We start from the raw sequence: 26,370 nt of genomic DNA, 5'->3' as shown, positions 1-26,370 counted from the left end.
ATGAAAATTCTCCAAAAAGTTTCGCTGCGTTTGGGATTGATTTTCTGCGATGTAAAAAACAAGCAAAAAAACAACAATTGGCATTGGGCACTGTGTCAATAGGTAGTCCCAAAAAAGATATAAAGTTGGTATAAAATGATTGTAAAACATCAAGAATGATAATATAACAGCATTAATACTTCAGAAAATATAGATGCGTTGGAGACGTGTCAGACGTCGGTCGTCCGGTGACTCGGACTTGTCGGACGTCCGGAGGTTGGCGGTCGTCCGGGCGCTGTAGAGTTGGCAACATCCGTCCTTCTGTTCGGTTGGGTGTGGACGCGTCGGACGTCCGAGGGCGCTCGGTCGCCCGGGAGCTGTAGAGTGTTGGACGTCCGGTGGCTTCCGGTCGTTCGGCCACTGTAGACTCTGCAGCTCCGTCTTCGCTTCCATGCTTCCCTCGCGGATGGTGTAGGTGTTTCTTGGCGTTTGCACTCCTCATCATCATCCGTGAAGCTCTGGCAATACCTACGCATGCACACGAGAGAAATGTCAAGTAGTATACCATCCTCGAAGGGGTCAAGTGAGCACGTGTAAAGGAGATGATTCACCTTTATGTATGTGAAGTAGATGTCGCACGTGTCACTTGCCAAACAGACTCTTGACATGATGATGTCCGTAGGATGCTCCGCATCACATCATCTTGTGCTGATTCCTGCGCCCCCTATATGTGGTAGCTGAAGATTGTACTGACGATCCTCGCATGCGGAGTAACAGCGGCGGCAATTCATCGATTTCTAAAGTGGCGGTGGGGCGTCCAATCTCCTTATCAGATGAGGCGGCTCATGCGGCAGACATGGAGCGCCCGCGACGGGGGCGTTCAATCTCCTTGTTAGATGAGGCGACTCCTGCGGCGGAGACATGGCGCGCCGGTGGCGGGGGCGTCCAATCTCCTTGTCAGATGAGGCAGCTCATGTGGCAGAGACATGGAGCGCCGACAGCGGCGTGCATGGAGAGGTGTGGGCAGAGGCTAGAAGAGGAGGGCGCTGGCGAGGGGGCGGCCTGGAGGAGGAGGGATCATGGGGAGGGATGAGGGATATCACGGACCCATTGCGCTTCAATTGGCAGACCGTGGCAGAACATTTACCGTGCGTCGTTCGATGGGGGAAGCAAACCACAAAGTAATATTGACTCTCAGATTTTGTTACTTGGATCAGATCGAAGGATCCTGGTTAGCCTGTGTACACTTTGTGGGGTGGTTTTAGGGGAACTTAAGTTTACTCTTTTAATAGTAGTAGAGATGATTGCAGTTTCCCGCAAAAAAAAAGTATGATTGCAGAATTCACAAAACTGCTAGACAAACATCCAGAGTAAAAAAGGGGATCAAATTGTTCCAAAATAAGTATATTTCAGCCGAGCCCATAATTGAATTTTGCATGCATTAAACCTGCGTACTTAACTGCATTCCTACTAACACAATCTCATAAGTATTTATCAGTACATTCTGGCTACGTGAAACCTCCAGTAAATTGGCATACATTCACATTTTCATTTGTGCGAGTTATGTTCCGTGTAAAGGAAATGTGGACACCACTACCATAAAAGAAAGAGGCGCAGGGTTATAGCTGCGACTACCCGGTCGATGCACTGCTCTGGCCGAATATATGGGGGATCCCGTCCCAGTTTCCTTTTTCCCTCGCTTCCCAGTATCCCCCAAGATAGCAGTAGCTGTCGTCCTCGTCCTTCCTGAACCACCTCGGTTGCCAGCCTTTCTCTTGTAACCTTCGAGCCTGTAAATATAAGCCATTACAGGTGGCACCAGCAGGAGTGAAGCCCAGCCAAAAAATGAGCCTGGTGATAAACACAAGTGATATGCTGCCAAATAGCATAAGCACCAAAGTTATGATTTCTTCCTCATTATGAATATGAGTGCTTAAAATTCTCAACCTGTCAGAATCTTGTCATCTTTGCAAATCAAACTAGAATAAGATTTAATAAACTGGGTCTCAATTGCTAGTTGCTACAACCAATTGAAAGAACTCCTGGGAAGTTTCTTTTCCAATGTGTAAGGAAGAACGCTTAGGAAATTACAATCATATATTTCACTAATTCATATATTGAGCTTTACAAACATTGTGCCAGCATCAGATCCACGGAACAATTAGAAGATGCTTCATTCATGAGACTGATGAGTGCAAATTACACACGACAGATGAGATTCCAAACCCATGGTTTCTGACTTATAATATTAGCCACGATACTTTGTCGGCCAATGTGACGATCTCAACTCCTATAAATGATGCTATGATAAAAAGAAACAAGAAAACACATTGATAAAAGATTAAATCAAACATATAATACTGGAATACCTGCCGCTGAAGTTGTTCAAGTCTGAGTTTCTCCGAATTTGCCTTTTCGTATTCACCATTTTCCAGATGTCTCTGATCAGGCCTCAGGCGAGAATCAGTAGGAGGCAACATCGTCAACATGTGAGGTGGCAATTCATTTAAAGAAATTGCAAATGGAGAAAGGTTATATCGGGTTTGATTCAAAGACTTGTCTCTCTCCCACAAAAGAACTGCTTCCGACATTGGGTCGTACCACTTGGGTTTAGCGCTTGGATCCCCAAGCACATAATACATAGCTTCATCCCATTTTCCAATTAACATAGCGACTTTCTTTCCAGTCCTATTATCTTGTACATATCCTTGCACCTGTGTGATTGATCCAAATTATTTAAGATGTTGACCCTATGTGTGCCCAAATATATTTAGACTGCAAATAAATTACTGACGACCAATAGCAAATGCATAGCTAAAGTTGAGACACTTATTTTGGGATGGAGGGGGTACATTGCAGTGACCATGTCGCCCTTTAAGGACGTCAGCCACAGTTCTCTACGGAGGCCAGTTCTTTGGCCGATTCTCTCAGAATCTTGAGAATCAGACCTCCCCCCAGATTCTCCAAGAATCTTGAACTCGTATTTTTTCGACAATCCTAGCTAGTTAGACTACTCCTACTCAAGGATTACGAGTCGACGAGTCGTTGAGTCGTTCCGAGGTTGAGACTCATAGACTAATCGGACTAGTCTTAGACTAGTGCTAGACTAGTCGACAAAGTACTGTAGTAGTCAACTACCAATACCTAGTAGCAGTATGTAGTAAACTGTACAGCACATTACAGTATATACAATAAAACCAGCAGTGCTAGCCAACGCTCGCCAGGCCCAGCCCAGTGCAGCTCAGCACGCCACCCCCACCTGGCCCATTTGGGCCCAAGTAGCCACCTACATCCCATCCCATCCCATCCCTCCCCCCCCCCCCCCCCCTCCCTCCCTCCCTCCCTCTCTCTCCACAGGGCCACACGCGCCTACGGGGCACGGCCATGGCCGCCGCCCGAGCACGAGCTCCGGCCGGCTGCCGCGCCTTGCTTCACCATCCGCCGTTCCGGCAGCGGGTCAGTGGGTGCTAGCGGTGGCCTCGTCCAGGCGGCTCGTTCTCATAGCTCGCTCTCCAAATTTCCCCTCCCAAATTTGAGTCGAGCGACTCAGACAACAGGACTAGTCCAGACTAGTCGACTAGTCTCTTGACCGCTCGACTCATCGAATTAGTCTACACGAGATTCGCAGTCGACACCACAGTTGCGACTCATAGACTAGTCCATCGACTAGTCTCGACTAGTCCTTCGACTCGTAATCAGTGCTCCTACTGTCCTATACAACAACAGAATGCATCAGAACACGACAAGGGGGTTGCTTCAGACCAAGGGACCCTTCCAAGAGAAGGAACAAAATCCTAGTGCCTATATTGATGTTTTAAAAGATGCATTATCTTAGAATTAATACATCCGTCCCATAATGTAAGACGTTTTTCGACACTACACTCGAAAAACGTCTTACATTATGGGACGGAGGTAGTAATTCTAATTTTAATCAATTGCTACTTTTAATGTAAATTATTGTTTAGCCTAGTAGGCATTTGCTAAAAACAGAAGTTTATTACATTTCAATACAACAACAAAGCCTTTAGTCCCAAACAAGTTGGGGTAGGCTAGAGCTGAAACCCATAAGATCTCGAAACCAACTCATGGTTCTGGCACGTGGATAGCTAAACTTCCACACACCCCTGTCAATTTGTAGGTATGTTTTGAAATGTCCCCATGGCAAATTGTAGATAATATTTTTTTTACGTATTGTACCATGGCAAATTTCTTTTTGTATGTAGCATGTCAATTTCATGTTACATATAAGATGAATTTTTCATTGTGTTAAGGCATTTTTCATGTTACATATAGGTGGCATTTTCATGTTACAAAGAGGTGGCATTTTCCTACTGTCATGGTATTTCTATCTCTGTTTTTATGTATACATCCATGCTTTTTTTTTCTCTTATGTCTAAATTATACATTTTTTTGGCAATTCATGTATCATAATTTTTCGATTTTTTGTTGACGGCATTTTTTTGCAAAAAGCAGTTAATTGGGCTAGCCAGTTTTGTCCCACGCGCTTTGCTTTATTTCTGGGTCACAGGCGTTCGCTCCAGGATCCCTCCTGAGCTGACGCCCCCCCCCCCCCCCTATTGCGGTCCAAATAAAAGAGAGTCTATGGCCAAACAGACATTTATGAGCAAGCATCTGACTAGACGGGTATCTATTTTATGCTTGATATAAATTCATTTTGTACTGAAATTACATATTTACCTGGTGTGGGTTCCGATCAATAATTGACAGTTCTTTGAATTTAAGCTTGCAAGAGTACTGACTACTTCCCTTGATGTGCATTGTGCCATAGTGGTCACAATAAATTTTCCCTATAATGATATTGTATATGGAAGTAGTAACTTTACTCCACTGGAATTTCTCCCCATCATCAAATTGAAGGGTTAGAACGCCTATTGGATCAAGCTGAATGGATCGACCCCAGAACTTGCCTCTCAGATTCGAATCACCCCAGAATTTCCAACCTCGACCATCACAGTGACATGCAACAACCACAGGGTGGTGACTGACCTGAAATAATCAAATTTAAAATAAGAACATATTTTTAATCAGCCGAGTGAGCACTTCACAAGACACAAAAAGATCGTACTTACATAAAGTTGCGTGGTAATAAGAAAAATAATGTCATGAACTAGGAATTGCTCTATTCGGAAATAACTCATAATCTCTTCAAATAATGACTTTTTGGAGATCCCTAAGAGAGTGTTGAAGAGACTAGACTATAATTGGTCTTGGCTTCTCGCTTCTTTTGGCAATCTGATCAGCATAAAAGAAAATATTGTTTAGCACATTGTGAGATTATGTGTACTCCTGAGGACCAGGGCGGCCTCGGTATTCAAGATTTGGAGGGTATTCAAGATTTGGAGGTTATTGGATATTCAAGCTGTGAATAGAGGGTGGAGATTGACAATCATTGTCGCAAAATAAATATTTGGGGCAAAAACCACTCAGTTCGGTTAAAGACAAGCCAACAGACTCGCATTTTTGGAAGGGCCTTATGAGGTTGAAGGACGCTTTTTTACAAGTCGGTTCACTCAGTATGAAAAATGGGGAATCGCCTAGGTTTTGGGAGGATAAACGGATCGGCATATGCCCTTTTCAGTTATGTACCCGAGATTATTCAACATTGTCTGACATAAGGATGCCATGGTAGCCGCTGTTCTCCGGGTGGCTGTCAGACCCACCAAGGTCTGAAGAACAAGATTCAGACAACTCTCACTCAAATCACAAAACTTAGCAAATTTGGAGCTTAATTGTGGGAATATAGGCCAAGTTAAGATACACCTAAGGGCCAGCCAGGAACACCGGCGGCTAGGGTTTACCCCAATACAGGGAGAATGATCCCAATGTCTGTCTCCAGATACTTGGCTTTACTTACAAATGAGATAAGAACGAAGAAAAAGTAAAACAGAGTAGTTGCCTACTGTAGCCTTTGCGGTAAAGTAACAGCGACGCCTCGGAGTCTTCTATGCCGAATCAACATCGACTGCTTCATCATTACACGCGAAGCGGTACCGAGGAAGGAGGGGCGTAAGATGGTAGATGGACAGCTTGCTTGACTTCACGTGCTCGATAGACGATTCAAACTTAACTGACCAAGAACATGGCTGTCAAATTCTTCAGAGAAGTGTTGGCTGGGTCCTGACAGTGGCGAATCCACTGGTTGATTTCAGCCGGCCCTCATTGGATAGCATTTAAATGACTGGAATGAGATTGTCCTCAAAGTAGCAGAGGTTCAACTAACTCAGGGGCAAGATCTGTTTAAGTGGGATCTTCATACCACATGAGTTTTTTCTGTACACTCCATGTATAGGCCTTAATGTTAAGTGGGTCAGATTTAGATCAAAACAGTTATGGCGTCTGAAACTGCTTCTAAAGGTCAGAATTCCTGTGGTTTTAATGCACGAGGGTAGTCCTTACAAAGGACAATCGAATAAGTGTAAGTGGCAGGGGGGACACATGGTGTAGCTTTTGCTGTGAACAGGAAACTATCCAAAATCCTTTTTTATTGTACCCCTGTCCATGGCTAGTTCGTTGGTGATATTCCAATCCTTCAGATCTCTCTTTACGGACTCCTTCCAATTTGGCTATGCAGGAATGATGTTGACAAAAAGAAATTTCACTCATGTATGCAGGTGCTACTCTGGTGTACCAGTTGCTTGTGGTCATGGGCATTGTTACAAAAGAAGCAATACAAGGAATCCATGAAGCTTGGCGCCAAGTGGCTCGAACAGATTAACAGGGAGTCTATATCCCGGTTTGGATGGTGTGCCAGTGCTAGGCTTCTTAGTTTATAGAGTAGTCTTGGATGCCATATTACTATCGTCTGGTGTTGGTTGATCTTGTTGTTTTGGTATCTTCCTTTTTCTGTTGAGATTGTTGTTTCATGATTATGTAACAAACAATGTAAGAAGTCTGGTTGGATGCATCGATGAGACCAGGGGTAATAATAACTTCAATTATCTAAGAAACAACTACACAACCTTCTCAGAGAAAAAGCGAAGTCCTTTATCTGGATAATCAGCTTCATATGTTTCACCAAGTAGAGGATTGAAGGGTTTGCATTGCCGACCTTCAGTTGAAGCATAGCTTGATACTGCAAAAGCCGCAACAAGAAGTGTCCTCATCAAGCTGTCACCCTGTATTGTATTTCACCAAGAATTTATTCATTGCAAAATACAAATGACGAGTCTCCAGTGCAAAGTAACCTTAGTGCAAAAGGTTAAACTGTTAAAAAGGCATTGTAAACAAGATTGAATAGTGTCTTCCTTCAGTAACCAGAAATATTAAAATAAAATACGGTATACAAGTAAAATAGTAAAATATTATCAAGAAGTACTAAAATTAAATATTTACTAGAAAACCTCGGTCAGTTATAGATGACATATGGAAATCACATATTTTTCAAGGACAAAAGGAAAGGATTGACAGGAAAGCCCCAACTTAAGCAAATATTCCAGAATTTAGAATGAACCGCTGGAGATTATACACTATTGGTCCATCAATTCTTCATAGCAAACACAATTTAGACTCCGAAAAGAATTGATGGATGTAATAATTATTTAAGGTAGAGAATCATGTACTATCTGACTCAACAAGAGTTAGAAAAAAAAACGTGTTCTTCATAGTAAACTCAATTTAGACTCCAACAAGAGTTGATGGATGTACCTTTCCCTTTTTGCCCCTCACTTAACCCTTCATGCCTAGGACTATATATATACTCTTCTCCCACCTCCTCTCCAGGGTTAGCAAAGATTATATCTAAAACTAAGAGAGCTTTGCTCAGCTACCTCCCATTGTGGGATTCCTCCAATGCCGATACGGTTCCTCATGGAGAACAAGGCCACCTTGCAAGGTGAAGACTCCAAGGAGTTTCAAGACCTCTACTTGTCGAGAAGATTCCCCCATAGGACTTGGGGAAGAACCTTATATTGCTCCCTCTCTCTCTCTCTCTCTTGGATGATTTGAATCAAGGATTAATCCATGTGCATCTTGTTTTCCAACTTGTGTCTTGATTTATGCTAGTTTCCCTCATAATTCCTCTCGTTTTCTCCCGAGTTTTTCGCGTTCTTCCTCAAATCCACCTCCAAATCGTGAAGAGCATCCCCACGGTTTCCCCGTATCATTTGGCATCAAGAGCAAAGTTGCGACGAATTGGAACCCCCTCACCTCCCTTTGCTAGTCTTTTTTTTTCCTGCCCAAATTCAAAAATCCCCACCAAAAATAGCACAAAGTCAATTTCAAGTGATTTGTTAGATTTCGTGCAAATTGGTTGGTTTTGCTTCATGGATCTCTTGCATAGTTGCATATCTAGTTGATCTACCTTCCTTTTCGTGGATTTAGCCCTCAAATCCACCTCCAAATCGTGAAGAGCATCCCTACGGTTTCCCCGTATCATTTGGCATCAAGAGCAAAGTTGCAACGAATTGGAACCCCCTCACCTCCCTTTGCTAGTCTTTTTTTCCCTGCCCAAATTCAAAAATCCCCACCAAAAATAGCACAAAGTCAATTTCAAGTGATTTGTTAGATTTCGTGCAAATTGGTTGGTTTTGCTTCATGGATCTCTTGCATAGTTGCATATCTAGTTGATCTACCTTCCTTTTCGTGGATTTAGCCCAAGTTTTCTTTTCCTCGTCAAATTTTGATTTTGAACCCAAGTTTTTTCCCTCAAGACCCCGCAGACTCGACCTCCCGCAGCCCTGGGCCTACCCCGGATTTACAAACCTCTTTTGGCACGCTCTTTGGATAACCCCGAAGCCCCCCCCCCTCCTCCCTCCCTTCCCGACTTAGCCAACACCATTCACCTTTTGGTCATAACATTTCATTCTAGACTCCAATTCCAGCGTTCTTGGGCTAGATTTGATGCTATCGACATGCCCAAGATCACCACATTGGTTTCCACATCATTTGCGTTAGACACTTTTGGAGGAATTTCATCGACACCAACCATCAAGCTCGTTTGGTCGTCCAAGTTTCATCAGGTGAAGCATTCGGTCACCGCCAAGTTTCATCAGGTGAAGCATTCGGTCACCGCTACATCGACCTCACCAACAACTACGTCATCCACAGCCACTAATTCATCCTTTTTGACACATTCGCCGGAAGCACTGTCGGTACACTCTCCATTCCGTCGTAACCTTACTCTTCCCTAATATTGCTTTTGATAGCCAATTATTCCTTTGCGAAAACTTTGATCCCACTGAGACTAGCTATTTGAGTATTGTCGGCATCGTACACTTGAGTACCGTAGTGACATCTTTGTCATATACATCATTGCTATCTTGAACAATAACATAGTAAGAATCATTTGATATCTACTTGGCGCATCAATTGGTATCTTATGTACATGCTAGCCATATCTCGTGATTGTTAGTCTTGTATCTTGGACTTGGCACAAAGGAAAAAGCAAAGGAAAAAAAGCTTTAAAAAAACAAAATAAAAAAGAAAGAAAAGCTTATAAGCAAGAGAAAGAGCAAAATAAATACATGAAGTATACTTCTTATAGGAAAACATTAAGTTTGCAAGTCGTTACAGTGGTGCCAAGTTTACAAATCCATTGCCCTATACATGCAATCAAGTTAGCATCTCTCCTTGTGTTTGTGCAACACGAGCATTAGTCTTCGTTTGGCCAAAAAAAATTGCTCATTCCTTTGGTTGCACAAGCCTGCTATCTTTGCATGTGTTCCTTTTGTTTCCTTCCTCTACACTTGTGATCAACTTGCATTGTTTTGAGTTCATTTGGATCTTGGCCAATTTTTTCCATATCTTGATCCGCTATTGCTTGATTTTGGTCCGCTAAACCCTCTAAGCTCCATATATTAGCCTTTTTGCAAGTTTGTAGGTGTTATGTTTGGGAACACTTATTAGCATATCAGCTTTGCTCACTAGGGTAACTTGATATTGTTCTTTCACTTTAGCCACTTACTATTTGCACTAGTGTCATCATGTAGGAACAGTGGAGCACTTGTGGAAGAACTTGCGACATAGCCTCAAAAACTTCATCCGCCCAGAACTCTATGCGAGGGACCCACACAAACAATGATAACTATGGTGGTCGTGGCAAATCTGCCCACAAGTCCCACAAGACAAGTACCTCCACATCAAGAGAGTACATCGACAAGGGCCACCACCAAACCAATCATCAAGTGCAATCTCAACAAGCCCCCCACAACAAAGAACAAGAAATGCTTCTCGGGCTCAAGTCCACCACTCCCACGAGTTAAAATGACTTCAACGACACTGAGATACCATTTTATGGGACTCATGGCCACGAAGATTATCTCAAGTTGGAATGAAGCACAGACACATCCTTCACCCATTGACAAGTTCCCTATAAAGATCAAGTGAGGCACGCCACAAGAAACTTCCATCACTATGCGTCTGAATGGTGGCGTCAACTTCCTTCAAAGAACTTACCTACAAGTTGGTCCACGTTGAAGAAGGCAATGCTGCATGAGGTTGTGCCATCCAAGTAAGTGGATACTCTTCTGCGCCAATTGGAGCGCACCACAAAAGGAACCAAGTCCATCAACAAGTACTTCAAGTTGAAGCGATGAACAAAGCCTCATTTGGATGAAGTACTGCCGGCGTGCCGGCGTTCTGGGAACGGGGGTACCCAAACTTACCTGCCGGCGCCCACGGCGTGGCTCCATCGGCGGCCTGGTACGGCCCAGCTTCGACATCAACAACTCAAGACCCTCGCGATGGGCCAAGCCTCGCACGGCGGACGACACCAAGACCTCCAAAAGGATCAGCCTCCTCAGGCTGGCTCCCGAGGAGCGGAGATTTCCATGCAAGGCTCACGTCGCGAGGTTCAGATGACGTGAGCCATGACGACCAAAGCCAGGCGGGCGCCAGCGGGCGCAGTGTACTAGTTTCCTCTTTGGTGCTAAGGACGCAAGCGCAGGCGCGAAGTCCCGAGGGATCAGCTAAAGGTTTTCATTCCCGTGCAACAAGACCAAGACCGCCTGGACGGCAGGACGGAGGTCGTCGCCTAGCCCACCATGGCGTCACGACCAGAAGCTTTTGCAGGCGAAGACTACTTTCGTCAGGATAAGATGTACTAGTTGTCTCCCTTCAAATTTGGCCGTTGTGGGATCCCTTCCCGCCTTCATTTGGGAAGACCAAGGCCATTATAAATAGGACCTAGCCACCATCATGGGGGGAGAGCGGATCGTATCCATTCCACCCACGCCAGCTCACTCGAGCTCAAGAACACACCTCCTGAGGTTGTTCTCCACTGTACTAGTTCATCCTCAACCCCTCAAGGCCAATCCACCACAAAGCAGGAGTAGGGTTTTACACCGCAAGATGGCCCGAACCTGGGTAAACTGCACTGTCCCATTTCCTTTGAGTTCGACGAGCTAGGCTGTGAGATTAGCGAGTAGGCAGACTGGGGAGGTTGAGATCTTCGCGCACACCCCAGAGTTCGAACCTTGCGGAACCCGAAATCTGACATTTGGCGCGCCAGATAGGGGTGCATCGAAGATCCTCCGCTCCGTCCGCTGCGCTCCGCTGTCGGCTCTCATGGCGGACGCTCCTCCATCGACCGGATCGACGCGCGCCTTCGGAGGAGCGAAGGGCCTCCGAGCTTTCACCCCCGCCCTGCGGCGGGTGCAGTGGCCACCCAAGTTCAGGCGGGACTTGCCGCCTCGCTACGACGGCGCGGCAGATCCGACAGGCTTCCTCCAAGCATACGAGGAGGCAGTTTGGGCGGCCGGCGGCGACCACAAGGTCATGGCCAACTGGCTCCCCATGGCCCTCACGGGCACGTCGCGCGCCTGGCTGCTCAGCTTGACAGGGTCTTCAGTGGCCTCCTGGAAGGAGCTGTGCGGCCTCTTCATCGCGCGCTTCGCGGTGCCGGCGCCCCACGTCGTCGCAGCCCTCCTTGGTGGTTCGCAGGCGCCGCCCTCGGACCGCCACGTCAAGCAGTTCTTCCGCCAAGTGGGTGCCGCCCGCGTGCAGCAGGGGGCTCCCTCGGGCTGGGCGGCGCCCAAGGCCGACCTCACCTTCTACTCAGGGGATCACCCCGCGACCACCGCAGGCGCAGGCGCGCTCCCGATGCTCTGCACCCCTAGCATCTGCAACGTGGCGGTTACCAAGACCCTCATCGACGGTGGAGCCGGACTCAATGTGCTCTCTATGGAGGCATTCGGCTTGCTTCATGTGCCCCATGGCCGGCTCCGCCCCACCAAGCCTTTCTCCGGAGTCGTCGACGGCTTCACCTGCCCCATGGGGCAGATCCGCCTCCTCGTCACCTTCGGCACCCATGACAACTACCGCACCGAGCTCATCGACTTCGACATCGCCCGAATCAGCCTCCCGTACAACGCCATTCTCGGGTACCCAGCCCTGGCCAAGTTCATGGCAGCAACTCATCCAGCCTACAATCTCATGAAGATGTCGGGAAGCAACGGCGTCCTCACGGTGGCAGGGGACACCAAGGACGCGCTACTGGCCCTCAAGCTCGCCTTCAGGTCCGCGGCGGCCGCGCAATCAAGTGAGGAAGGAGCCCCAGAGGCTCCGAGAGCTGCGCCAGCAAAGAAGAAACAGTTGTTCTCCCAGGATCGTGCCGAGACGAAGCAAGTACCAGTTGGTGAAGACGGAGCATCAGGCGCCACCTTCACCATAGGTGTCGGCCTCCCTCCGGACCAAGAAAAGGCATTGGTCAGCTCCTTGCGCACCAAGGATCTGGTTGGAATCCCGAGGGGAATAATCGAGCATCGCATGAGGGTGTGCCCTAACGTGCGCCCGGTGAAGCAGAAGGCACGACGGCAGTCCACGGAGAAGCAGGCGTTCATCGTCCAAGAAACCCGCAAACTGCAGGATGCTGGTGTCATTCGGGAGGTGCGGTACCCGGAGTGGCTGGCGAACCCAGTTATTGTCCCCAAGAAGGGCGGAAAGGAGCGCATGTGCGTCGATTTCACCAACCTCAACAAGGCTTGCCCTCAAGACCCTTTCCCGCTCCCGCGCATAGATCAGATCGTCGACTCCACCGCCGAGTGTGATCTACTATGCTTTTTGGACGCCTTCTCGGGCTATCACCAAATCAAGATGGCTGTGGAAGATGAGGAGAAGACGGCTTTCCTGACCCCATGCGGATGTACTGTTACACCTGCATGCCATTCGGGCTGCGTAATGCTGGAGCAACCTTTCAGCGGCTAATGCATATCGCTCTGAGCCAACAGCTCGGGAGGACCGTTGAGGCTTACGTCGACGACATAGTGGTGAAGTCTCAGGAGGCAAGAACCCTCATCGGGGACCTGGAAGAGACGTTTGCCAGTCTGCGCAAGGTGGACCTGCGGCTCAACCCAGAGAAGTGTGTGTTTGGCGTCCCCTCCGGCAAGCTGCTGGGTTTCCTGGTGTCACACAGAGGGATCGAGGCCAACCCGGAGAAAGTCAAGGCCATAGAAAATATGAGCCCGCCACAAACCCTCAAGGAGATGCAGAAGCTGGCAGGCTGTGTGACCTCGCTGGGGCGCTTCATTTCCATGCTGGGGGAGCACACCCTCTCGTTCTTCAAGCTGATGAAAAGGAAGGGGCCGTTTGAGTGGACCCCTGAAGCTGACGCGGCTTTCCAAGACCTACCTGGCCGCCACGCCTCACTCCGTCAGCGCGGCGCTAGTGGCGCCAAGGGAAGAGCGCCCAACCGAGGACACACGGAGGGGCGCCTCGTCGTCAAGCGGCGCGCTGCAGTCCCAGGATGGCGCTCCTGGGCTTCAGCTGCCCCACCAGTCAACATCGCTCCTGAGACCCCGGCCGACCTCCCAGGCAGCGGGGCTCTGGAAGACGGAGCTCATGAGGCCACGGTTGGTGCGACAAGCGACAAGACCCCTGAAGGCCAGCATACTCAAGAGGTGCAAGACCTCACCAACACCACCTCCCTCATCGAGCACCCGGTCTACTTCGTCAGCACGGTGCTCCGTGAGGCGCGGGCGCGCTACCCCATGCCCTAAAAGCTCTTGCGCTCCTTGTCGCCTCCCGAAAGTTGCGCCACTACTTCCAAGGCCACCCCATCAAGGTCGTCTCGGCTTACCCACTAGAGAGGGTGCTCCGAAGCCCCAATGTTGCAACAGAGTGGAACATCGAGTTGCAGGCGTTCCAGCTGGAGTTCAGCACCACCAGGGTCATTAAGGTCGCGGCCTTCACAGATTTCGTGGCAGAATGGACTGGCGTCCCTGACCGTGAAGTATGCGAGGACCATTCCCTCTTGCCCGAGGACGAGGTGCCAGACGGATGGACCATGTACTTCGACGGCGCGTTCGCACGCCAGGGCGCGGGGGCTCGAGCAGTACTCATTTCGCCCACTAAGGACAAGCTCTACTGCGCTGTACAACTCTGCTTCCAGCAAGGCGAAAAGGTCTCCAACAACATCGCAGAATACGATGGCCTAATTGCCGGCCTCAGAGCTGTTGCGGCGCTGGGGGTGTAGCGCCTCACCATCAGGGGCGACTCCCAGCTCCTCGTCAACTTCTCCAATAAAGAGTACACCCCAAAGGACGAGCACATGGAAGCATACCCGGAGGAGGTACGCAAAATGGAAAAACAATTCTTGGCTTGGAATTGCAGCATGTGCCACGAGGCACAAACAAGGAGACGGACGACGTCGCCAAGAGGGCATCCCGGCGGCTGCCTCAGGAGCCAGGCGTCTTTGAAGAATGGCTCTTCAAGCCGTCAGCAACCCCCACCGCTGTGGAACCGGCACCGCCTCAGGAGGACCTTCCCCGAGCCCCTGCGACAGGCGCCCCAGCCTGCGGCCCAACCTCGGGGGCCCGTCTGCTCCTCGCGCTCGAGCCTCGGGAGGGGTGCTGGACCGAGGAGTTCAAGGTGTACTTGCTTCAGGGGACCCTGCCACAGAAGGAAGATGTCGAGCGCGTGGCTCGCCAGGCCACTGCATACTGCATCCAGGACGGTGAGTTGTACCGTAAGCGGCCAAACGATGTTCTCTTGCGATGCATCTCCAGGGAGCAGGGGCGCGAGCTACTGGCCGACATACATGGCGGGGACTGCGAGCATCACTCTTCGTCGCGCACCCTCGTGGGCAAGGCGTTCCGTAGTGGGTTCTACTGGCCCACGGCACTCAACGATGCCATCGAGCTGGTGAGATCCTATGAGGCCTACTAATTCCATGCCAAGCAGATCCATCGGCCTGCTCAGGGCCTCCAGACCATCCCGCTCACATGGTCGTTCGCGGTCTGGGGGCTGGATATCCTGGGGCCATTCTCTCGAGCGCCTGGGGTTACCGCTATCCCTACGTCGCCATCGACAAGTTCACCAAGTAGGCGGAGGTAGAAGCTGTCCGCACCATCCCGGCCGGCACGCCGTCAAGTTCATCAAGGGCCTCGTGAGCCGGTTTGGGGTTCCTAATTGCATCATCACCGACAATGGCTCACAGTTCACCAGCAACCTTTTCAAAACATACTACGCTAACCATGGAACGCAAATATGCTACGCTTCAGTGGCACACCCCAGGAGCAATGGCCAGGCCGAGCGCGCAATGCAGAGGTCCTGAGAGGCCTCAAGGCAAGGACCTTTAAGAAGAAACTCGAGGCCTGCGGCAAGGGCTGGCTCGACGAGCTCCAGTCCGTGTTGTGGTCCATCCGCACCACCGCAACCAAGCCGACGGGCGAGACCCCGTTCTTCCTCGTCTATGGAGCTGAAGCGGTTCTCCCTCACGAGGTCAGGCATCGCTCCACGGGGGTCTTGGCGTTCGACGAGGCATGCCAGGACGCCACGCAGGGGGTGGATCTCGTGCTGGGGGAGGAATGCCGCCGTCAAGCCTCGCTCCAAGCGGCGAGATACCAACAGGCGTTGCGGTGGTACCACCGCCGCAGCGTCCGCCCCAGGACGCTTGAGGTGGGTGATCTCATCCTGAGGCGGGTGCTCTCCAGGTAAGGGTTGCACAAGCTTTCACCCATGTGGAAGGGCCCGTTTAGGATCGCCTGTGTCTCCAGGCCTGGCGCCGCGCGCCTGGAGACACTGGACGGGATCCCCATCCAAAACGCCTGAAACTTCCAGCACCTCCGAAAGTTCTACCTGAAGGTCTCCGCTCGTGACACTCTCACGTAATAATGAGTGGGGCTGTACACGCCTCGAAGTCTCCTGAGTGTCGCCCGCGGGCCTCACGGGGGCTCCCTCCCACGTCCTAGTGGCAGCACTTAGCTCCGCGCTGGTGAGAAGACTAGACTAGGAGCCGAACGCGGCTGTTCTTTTGCTTGCTTTCTATAGTTGGTTCGCAATTTCTTAATGAAATTTGAAGTTTTCGCGTTTCTGTTCGCCGAAGTTGGATTTTCTCTCTTACTTCGATCGTTCTCAGCCTTGGCCTGGGACGAGCGGCAATTGCTCGTCGCTCCTCCTCGCGTGTCTCGCGCATGGGGGCTAGGCAGGTGTGCGCGTTTGGGTTCATCCGCGTGCAAGCGCACCTCGCCGAAACCCCGTTGTCCCAATGCTTCGGCCTTCTTAATCCTCGCGAGACGCCCTCGATTGAGCTCATGGGCATGGGCACCCTTTTTATGTCCGTGCCCCCCGGGCAGCACGACGCGATGCACTGAGCCACGACTGACCCACGTCAGGGGGCTCGCGCAAGGAGGAATGAGGTGCCCCGTCAAGATATCTAACAACTCTGCAGCAGCTCTACAGCGTCTCCTGAGGCCAACGGCTCCCGAGTCGTCGGGAGGGGGCGCTCCGCCAGATAACCAAGGGACGCGCCCTCGCGAGGTGGGAAGCTGTCGCAAGCGTATCAAGCTAAGTTACCCTAGCCGCGCCTACTCGGGATACAGATATCACGGCATAACATCAAGATAATAAGCATAGCATAGTGGCATAACTGCCACAGTTCATTACACACCCCAGCGGGGCACTCTACTTTTTTCAAATGCAGGAGAAAGGAAAGGTTAAACAGAAGTGGCCTGCATGACCGCAGCAGCTCCTGAAGCCAGGCTCCGGCAGTCCCGGGCTCAGTTCGGGCCCTCCTCCCGCTTCACCGGAGCGCGGCGGCGGGACGACCCATTGTCTTCCCCGATGCGAGCTCGGCGGCGCGGTGGTTGGTCGTAGCCGCAGCTACTGGTGCTCTCGCCTGAAGAGGAGCCGCCGCTGCTGGAAGAAGCACAGCCGTCGTCAAGGGCAAGCTCACCCTCGTCGCCGTCGCGGCCGTCGTCAAGACCAAGCTCATCGTCGCCGCTGCCGTCTTCTGGGCAACACCCCGCGTGGCGGCCGTCCTCCTTGAACACCCTCACGTAGAGGGTTGCGAGGCCGTCGTACTTGAAGTGGAGGGTGCACCTCTCGCTCAGGCCTCTTCCGCGGGCAAACGCCTGCCTACCGCAGTGACCTCGACCCCGACCCACGAGGCCCTGGTGCAGCAGTCGTCAGCCTGCAGCCAGAGGCCGTCGAGCCCCGTGGTCGGCAGCTCGCCGGCGAAGAAGCGTGGAAGCCGGAGCAAGGTACTGGCGGGCCTTTCCGACCACACGACAAACTCTGGGAGCACATTCGCCGAGGGGAAGCGCGGCCGAGGAGGCCGGGCAACCACGGCGCGCCTTCCCTCATTGCGGGGGCTGCCCCGTTCCCAGCGGCCCTCACCGCGAGAAAAAGCGCCGCCACGGCTGCCGAAGGAGACGCCAGCCCCCGAAGAAGTGCGCACGCGCCCCCTGGGAGCTGCCGCCGGGGTCGCAACGTGCTTGCGGGGACGGTCGCGGCCCCTCTTGGGCGGCGACGAAACCGGCCCTTCCTTGGGGGCCTTCCCCTTCTCGACGGCAGAGAGCCTATTCGTCGGCACCATGGACTCCGTAACTACGGCAAGACGAAGGAGAAGCAGGAGCAGGCAGCGAGAAGATGGAGATGAGCGAGGGGGGCTCTGCCCCTCCCCCTCATTTATAGCCAGAGGGAGGCCAACCGCCAGCCTCCACGACCCCACGCAATGATGGTTTTTCCTGCATACAGCCGGGACTCATCAAGTCAAACGGTTGTCGAGGCTGCATGGGGAAGCGAAGACGCCCACGTCCCATCAATCGCCACGTCGACCAAGGCCGCAGGCGGTTAGGGCCCGCGGCGCTCCGCACTTGCCCTTTGGCTTCGCATCGAAGCCTAGTCCGAGCGCACCTTGGGCCCGGGGGCTACTGTCGATGTTCTGGGAACGGGGGTACCTAGACTTGCCTGCCTGCGGCCCACGGCGTGGCTCCATCGGCTGCCTGGTACGGCCCAGCTTCGACATCAACAACTCAAGACCCTCGCGAGGGGCCAAGCCTCGCGAGGCGGACGACACCAAGACCTCCAAAAGGATCAGCCTCCTCAGGCTGGCTCCCAAGGAGCGGAGATTTCCAAGCAAGGCTCACCTCGCGAGGTTCAGATGATGCGAGCCATGACGACCAAGGCCAAGCGGGCGCCAGCGGGCGCCAGCGGGCGCAGTGTACCAGTTTCCTCTTTGGTGCTAAGGAGGCAAGCGCAGGCGCGGAGTCCCGAGGGATCAGCTAAAGGTTTCCATTCCCGTGCAACAAGACCAAGACCGCCTGGACGGCAGGACAGAGGTCGTCGCCGAGCCCACCACGACGTCACGACCAGAGGCTTTTGCATGCGAAGACTACTTTCGTCAGGATAAGATGTACTAGTTGTCTCCCTTCAAATTTGGCCGTTGTGGGATCCCTTCCCGCCTTCATTTGGGAAGAGCACCAAGGCCACTATAAATAGGACCTAGCCACCAACATGGGGGGAGAGCGGATCATTTTCATTCCACCCACGCCAGCTCACTCGAGCTCAAGAACACACCTCCTGAGGTTGTTCTCCACTATACTAGTTCATCCTCGGCCCCTCGAGGCCAATCCACCACAAAGCAAGAGTAGGGTTTTACACTGCAAGGTGGCCCGAACCTGGGTAACCTGTTGTGTCCCATTTCCTTTGAGTTCGACGAGCTAGGCTGTGAGATTAGCGAGTAGGCAGATTGGGGAGGTTGAGATCTCCACACGCACCCCAAAGTTCGAACCTCTCAAGGGTTTGCGGAACCCGAAATCCGACAAGTACTACTCCACAACGGGATTGAAGCACGACATCGCCAAGGCTACCTCCCTCAAGTACAAGTTCCTCGAAGACCTATTCGATGGTGCTATCAAGGCGGGAAGACACATCAAGAAGGCCAAGGCCACTTGCGCCCATGCACACTTTAGGGCGACCAACACCCAACAATACGAGCACTAGGATACTTCCATCAAAATGTCAAAGCTTAACGCGACGATATTCCAAGATGACGCTTTGAAGATCAATGTCCCCGTATGTGGATTGCCTAGCCCTTCCCATCAGTTCGGACTTTTGGTTGCTTTGGCCAGTGCATGAAGCTTAACATGGTATTAGGGCCTAAGGTCTTGAGTTCAAGTCCTAGCTTTCGCAGTTTATCCAAACTTTGTTGTTCCCCCTTTGTGTCCACGTATAGGCCTCTTGAACCATACCTCTTGAGTCTATCCACGTGTTGACTTCCCGCGTCATACGTGGGAGGGGGTGTTGAGGTGTATATGTGGATTACCTAGCCCTTTCCATCAGTTCGGACTTTTGGTTGTGTTGGCTAGTGCATGAAGCTTAACAATCATGATAACAAAAATGCCAAGTCGAGCACAACTCTTTTTGGAGAAGTGGGCACGGTGAGGACGACAATGAAGCCAATCAAGGAGCATTCTTTGGAAACAAGTGACAAGGTGGCAAGCAAGGAACAAGCTTCCACCCATGGAGGCGAATATGGTGAGACACCCGAGCATGGGAATTTCCCTTCTGTTATGGATGCGAGTGATGATGAGCCACATCTTACAGCCTTCATCTTTGGCGACATGGTTGAGCATGGGGTTGTCCCTTCAACAAAGGCAACACATGATAATGACTACGGAGACATTTGCGCCCATATTGAGAGAGTGAGTGATCACCACTAACCACATATATGACGTGATGCCCCACTTCCCATGTGAGGAGAGCAACCACCACCACTTGAGTGACTCCACCAAATGAGCACTGAGATCATCTACTCTGACGGAGTGAGTGAACCACCACAAGAGTTGAGTGACATAGTTGATAGGTCATGTGGGGCCATTTACAACTCTTAACAACTTAATCTCTACCTCTTCGGTGTCTTCTCATTTGGTGCTAGGTCTCATGCATGAAGAGCACCAATCCTCGACAAGTTCGTCCCTCGAATGGACAAGATGATGACCATGGCACAAGAAGATGAAGTCCCCAAATGGTTCCATAAAGATGAAGATGGCCACAAGATGGTCCTTTCCACCACTCCTACACCACGTGAGTAGAACTACAAATGTAACAATATAGGTGATGTTCTTGTCCCACTAGTGGATGTTGTTGGATAATGAGCAACTAGTATTCACTGAGGGCCAAAGGCCAATACATATACATGTGTGGTAAAGTGCAGAAAACCCCTTATACAATGGGGATATACACAAAGGGGACTATACACATCTACACTAGTGGACGTTGTTCGACAAGTTCTCACGACGTTCGTCTGCACGGCCCTCACATGGTTATTGGGTATTGTCCATTCCATACCTTGTGCCCATATTACCATATCCACTTTGCATGCTTTGAGCACTTCTATTCCGATGACATGCCATTCTGACCCATGTCTTGCATTAAACATGCTCCATACTTCTTCCACAGTTCCACTTGTATGTTTATTTGTAAGCATGGTTGAAGTGTGTTGATAATGTCGAGAGGTCAGGGTAGAGCAAACTTGACATGGGAGGAGTACGTAAAGAGAGATTTGAAGGACTGGAATATCACCAACTAGCCATGGACTAGGGTGCACGAAAGTTAGCTATCCATGTGCCAGAACCATGACTTGGTTTCGAGCTCATGGGTTTCAACTCTAGCCTACCCCAACTAGTTTGGGACTAAAAGGCTTTATTGTTGTTGTACCATTTTTCATACAAACCATTAATGATGCTTCTTGTGGTGGGGGAGTCATGATGACACAATGTTCTTTACATAGGACTTCTCACCAACACAATGATACTTTGGCCATGCTTTGTTTTGACCATTTTGATTATGCTTACTTTGTTGCATCAAACTTGTTTCCTTGTTCTTTCCATATGTTCGATCACAACAATGCCCATGCTTTGCACATGCCATGCCATAATTGTTGTCAAAATTCCCCCTTTGTTGCCTCTACCATGTTGAACAATTGCTCTTTTCTGTGTGTAGAGTGCAACAATGTTTTTATTGTTGAACATGAGAATGCCCCCATAGCTTTCTCACATGATTAGGAGATTTTGATCCATCCCATGTAAAGCATGTTCCTTGTCCTTCTTTGCTCAATATGCATGATGCACATATTGCCATGACTTGTACATGCATACACAATGCATTAATGCACATGTTTTGTACTAACAGTGATATGCAAGACAAGCATTGCATCATGATGGATGATGCATTTGTCCACCATGCAAACACACTCTTTGATTTGTCTTGTGCATGTGTAGGCCTCAAGTACATGGTGAGTGTCCCATACCACAATGTCGAGTCATCTTTTTCAGATGGTGATGTGGATTTCGATCCGAGGTCGAATCTAGTCGAATCATTTTCAAGCGGGGGAAGATGATGTGGAGCATCCTACTGACATCACCATGGCAAGTGCCCCATCGTTAAGAGACATGCGCATCATACACTTCATATATGCAGAGGTGAAATTCTCTTATGGGTGTCTACTTGGTTCTCCCGCGGATGATATAGTACTTGGCACTCCTACCATGTGCACCTTTCGGTTTGTGTCGAACGTCACACCATGGAGAAGGTCAAGCACAAAAGAACGCCTACACCATCTAAGAGGGGAACTTGGAAGCATAGAAGCAACCATGAAGACGAAGGGGAGCTTCTGGAAGCATCGACAAGCAAGTCCAAGGGAAGACTATTGCAAGTTCTCGACACCCCAGAGATCCGAGCCTTCAAACCATAGGAGCTCCGGGCCTACAATGGCTCCCTCTCTAGGCACCCCGGACCCCCCCCCCCCTTGACTTCCGTCGGAGGAGTATCAAGACCTCTACATGTGGAGAAGACTCCATGGAATTCAAGCACTCTTTGTCTTAGGACTTGGGGAAGAACCTTATAGTGCCTCCTCTCTCTCCCTTGTGGATGATTTGGATCAAGGATTTATCCATGTGCATCTTGTTTTGCAACTTGTGTGTTGATTTGTGCTAGTTTCCTTTGTGACTCCTCCCCTTTTTTTTTCCTTCGCAATCTTCCTCAAATTCACCTCCAATTCGTGAAGATCGGGCCAACCCCATGGTTTGCCCCGTATCTAGGGAGGGAAACTTGAAGGAAATATTGGTGCGACAAGAAGCTCCAGTGTGTTGTCCTGGCAGATGACGAGCAGAAGCGCTTGCGTTTCTTCGAGCTTTGTTGCAGACGGAGTGCAGTCTTCGCAGGGAAGACTGAGAGATAGAAGGATACATGGTCTTCAGTTAAAGCATGTGCGGGAACCCCTCCTAGGCCAATGTGCAAAGCCTAGCAACACTGCTTATCAACCGCCAACCCCGCATTGCCACTTCTACACCAGCACCAACACGGAAACACCGATGCCTCTCTGCATCAACGCCACTTGCCTTAATGCCACTTGACTCTGCTCACCCGCGGAAGCACCATCTCCTCCCCTTCCAAGCAGCTCCATAGTAGGAGCAAGGCCGCCTAGGCCAAAGAGGAGAAGCAAAGTCTCTGCCCAAATCCTAGCGAGGGCTTAATGCCTCTCTTTTTTTAACCTTGCAAATCCTATAGTCATGTTTTAGAACTGATAAACTCCATAGCTTGCGGGATCAAGCATTCAAGTCCCAAAGAGACTTTTATGTACAATTCCCCAAGTGTCTTGCAATACAACGAGAAATGATGCACTAACCATAAAACTACAGTCAAATTATCTAACAGTATTTAACAAAGGAATGTAAACCTGAAAGCTTCGAAAATGGAATGTATGGACAAATACTTAATGAGCATATACGGGGATATCTTATACTGAGATGAAAACAGAACTGTTTTGCATCAATGAGCTATACAGAGAGTTGGAGTGGATTATCAACTATACCTGCTTTCCCCATTGTAGTGCATTGTCAACCAAGTAAGAGTACTCCAGATCCTCAAAACATTTTTGCAAAGAAGACAAAGGCTCATTGAAATAAACAGGGAGACAAACACCGGAGAGATCTTTCCCTATATTTTCTTTAATTATTGACCATAATCCTATTGGTTTCTCTTTCTCCTTTGGCTCAGGTAACTTATCTCGACGCTCAACAATGGGATATTTGGTAAACTTGGCAGTATATGATCTGGAGTCTCCAATAGATTCTAATGCATTGCAGCCATTTGTCACAAGTTCCCTCCTTCGAGAAGCACTTCGTAGAGATTCTACAGACAAAAAATCTCTTGTATCAAAGTATGTCACTTCGTCTTCATCGGATTCAGCATCTGCAACTTGACTTGCAGTGTCTGGATCAGATTCGCTTGCACTCCCGCCTGATAGAACTGAATAAAAATCTGCACATTCAACAATGCAGTAAAGAATTAACTGGAAGCGTAGGGGACAGCACTACATAAATTTAGCACTCGAATAAGATTAGAATGTGCCGCTTGCCAACAGAGAATATCATGTTTCAATACTAACGTGAAGACTAGTAATATGAACAAGCTGCTAGAAGTGTAAGAAGATTATATCTCTAAAGCAGTATGAATGCATAAGGTGTACTAACTATAATATGCAGTGCAGGTGGGTGGTAGGATGACTCAACTTGTTAGGACTGAAAGGATAGAATGCCAGGTTAGAAAGACAAAGAAAAAGTGGGATCACAAGCAAGATATGGTAGGATGAAGATGAAACTACTGACCACTGTATCTGCCATTAACATAGCCATGTGCTTCCCTCTCTTTAGTTTCATGCACAACCGTTCTCTCCAGCTCAACTTTCTCTGTCTACCAAAAGAACTGAACCATCTTAGTCCTTCAGATCATGTTTAAAAAGTTGTCATTTCAGACTGAAAAAAAAAACTCAAGTTACAGAACAGAAGAATTTTATGGCAGCTAGCAACAATGTACAGCTTATATAATTGAAGTGTGCTCTATGCATCTACCACTAATCCATACTTCCATAACACGGGCAGTTATTTTAGTTGCGGCCATAAATGATGTCATATGCTGTCAATTGTCAACCTTTGTCCAAATATATGAATAAAAATCAATTAACAACGACTGGTTCTCAAATGAATGAATAAAATTTAAATGAATCTCACACTTATCACAGGATTTTATAACCATCGACAGTTTATATCCCAATGTTCACCAAAATGTCTCAGACTTACACACAAACATTACATGCACAAAATGTCCATGCATACAGAGTACTATCCTGTCTCAAGAAAAGTAGAAATGCTCGTCTACAAGGTTACAATTATGCAACAATCAGAACGAAACTAGTGGTGGTGATGGTATACAAGAAGCAATTAAGACAAAAAGGAAATGAAAATCCCTGCTAGTATTCAGTTCATCACTAATATGTGATGTGAAGAACCAAATGCTACTGTGTGCTAAAATAATAAAATACCTTTAATATTACCAGGATTCTGGAAAGTGCATTATGTAAGTATGGTAAACGCAATAAAAAGTACAGAACATTGTCAAGTAAACAAAACTAGAAATAGAAAGTTACCTCAAGCTGACGGAGCCGGTCTACTAAAACAGAGTGCTGCTGCTGCTGAGACTTTATCTGACTGTGCAGTTCCAACAGCTCAGTCATCATAATAGACTCGCATTCATTGACCACTGTTTCATTCAGTCCCTCATGTAGCAGACGCATCCTCAGCTTCTCAGTGGACAGCATAATATCAGCCACGGGAGCAAAATCATTGGTCATTAGCGACCTCGGAAACCGATCCTTTGCCACCAACAAAGCCTCTAGCCATGCATTCCTGTCCTCCTCAGTTTCACACCTCAAGTGTAATGTCTTAGTTCCACTGAATATATACAACCTCTTATCATCCGACCTGCTTGCACGGATAGACGAAACCTGAACACCAGAGCAGGAATTTTTTTACTGTTAAGCAATGCTGGTCTTGTTCTTCCCTCTAGCATTCTGTCAAAGCATTCGTATAACCCCATAATAATGGTAAATTTCAGCACTAAACTAAATTCTTTGCAAACAAAATCATTGATAGCCGTAAACACATCTAGCCCAGTAATAAGAATACAATATTCCTTCGGCCAATCATTACCCGAGCAATGGTACTTCAACAATCTAACTGGTACTTCAACAATCTAACTTCCTAATGGCGCAACCCCAGGTGTGAACAAACCCAATCTAGCGCTGCCAAACACAAGTGTAACGTACCTTGAGGTGTATATCCCCGAAGGGCTTCCACTGCTTCCCAGCAGCTGCAGCGTCCTCCCGCGCCCGCCGTAGCGCGTCACCTTCCCCGATCACCCTTGCCGCCGCTGTCGACGCCGACGATTCACCGCTTTCCCCTCCGCCGTCGCGGAGCTTGTAGTAGGAGAGGACCCCGTCCTCGAGCACGAACCACCTCGACCGCCACCCCTTCCCGTAGTTCACCCACTTGTGCAGCACCCCCGAAACAACAGGGGGCGTGGGCTGAGGCGGAGCCGCCTCTGGCGTTGCAGATAGTGTCGCGGCTGCGACACTGCGGGGTTGGTGGTGGTGGTGGTGGTCCGCGGCGTAGTCGACCGATACGGGCGCGATGCAGCAAAGCGGATTCATGGGGAAGCCAGACCCAGCCGCCGCGATGTGGTGGATCGGTCGCTCAGGAGGATCTTCTGCCGGCGGCTAGGGTTTGCGAGGCCATGGAAACCGTAGTTGCATTCCCGCGAGAGTGGGAGTGGTACTAGCCAGTAGCCAGCGGTGGTGGTGGACTGTGGTAACGATGTGAAGTGCTGTTTTGATGGCGAAGGTGGCCGCGGTAATATAACATGTTTCCAAACTTGAAACAAAATCACATTATTTATTTATATATAATAGGAAAAAAGTTACGGAAATGCTAAAAATCGACATCAGATTTTTAGGCATGGCAACTCAAACGTTTATCATGTCAACTTATATCGACGTGAGGATGAAAAAATTAGTTGACGATCACGGCAATTTTCTAGCAAAAGATATAAACTAAAACGGATTTGTCATCCTCGTCAACTAAATTTGTCACCCTCAACAAACATAATTTGCCATGAAAATATTTGATTTGCCATAACTAAAATCTAACGTTCGCTGGATGTTTGGATCCAAAAACTATTTGCCAAACATTTCAAATCTTGTAATAGATCGAACCCGCGATGCGTCTGGCTGTGGCTTGGTTAAGCATTCAGCTCTAGTAGTTGGTTGTTGGATCGAAGACAATCCAACCATTTGGGTGTTGAAACTAAGGCAGATGA

General features: G+C 49.3%; 1 protein-coding gene across 2 annotated transcripts; it reads right to left on the bottom strand.

Moving 5' to 3' along the window:
- Positions 1–1,367: 1,367 nt before the first annotated feature.
- LOC123111019 (oxysterol-binding protein-related protein 1D) lies at positions 1,368–25,880 on the bottom strand. Of its 2 annotated transcripts, XM_044531672.1 has the most exons (9): positions 25,322–25,880; positions 24,644–25,000; positions 23,826–23,910; positions 23,730–23,738; positions 23,030–23,478; positions 6,960–7,115; positions 4,678–4,986; positions 2,349–2,693; positions 1,368–1,769 (listed from the first exon to the last, which is right to left on the bottom strand). In XM_044531672.1, exons 1-9 carry the CDS (start codon positions 25,703–25,705, stop codon positions 1,611–1,613), a joined length of 2,253 nt encoding a protein of 750 aa, XP_044387607.1. In that variant the 5' UTR covers positions 25,706–25,880; the 3' UTR covers positions 1,368–1,610. The 2 variants fall into 2 exon arrangements, with proteins under 2 accessions (XP_044387607.1, XP_044387608.1); XM_044531673.1 differs by lacking the exon at positions 23,730–23,738 and having other exon boundaries at positions 25,322–25,867.
- Positions 25,881–26,370: the final 490 nt, after the last annotated feature.

The sequence above is a fragment of the Triticum aestivum genome, chromosome 5B, assembly GCF_018294505.1.
Source record: "Triticum aestivum cultivar Chinese Spring chromosome 5B, IWGSC CS RefSeq v2.1, whole genome shotgun sequence".
Lineage (NCBI taxonomy): Eukaryota > Viridiplantae > Streptophyta > Magnoliopsida > Poales > Poaceae > Triticum > Triticum aestivum.
The sequence above is the reverse complement of the archived record's forward strand: the minus strand, read 5'-3'. Positions and strand labels throughout refer to the sequence as shown.

Coding starts and splice junctions, on each gene's coding strand:
- LOC123111019 (XM_044531672.1), bottom strand. CDS start 25,705: ATGAATCCGCTTTGCTGCATCGCGCCCGTATCGGTCGACTACGCCGCG. Junction 23,911..24,643: donor ACCGGCTCCGTCAGCTTGAG/GTAACTTTCTAT, acceptor TTCTTTTGGTAG/ACAGAGAAAGTTGAGCTGGA. Junction 4,987..6,959: donor TTCGCTTTTTCTCTGAGAAG/GTTGTGTAGTTG, acceptor TGATTATTTCAG/GTCAGTCACCACCCTGTGGT.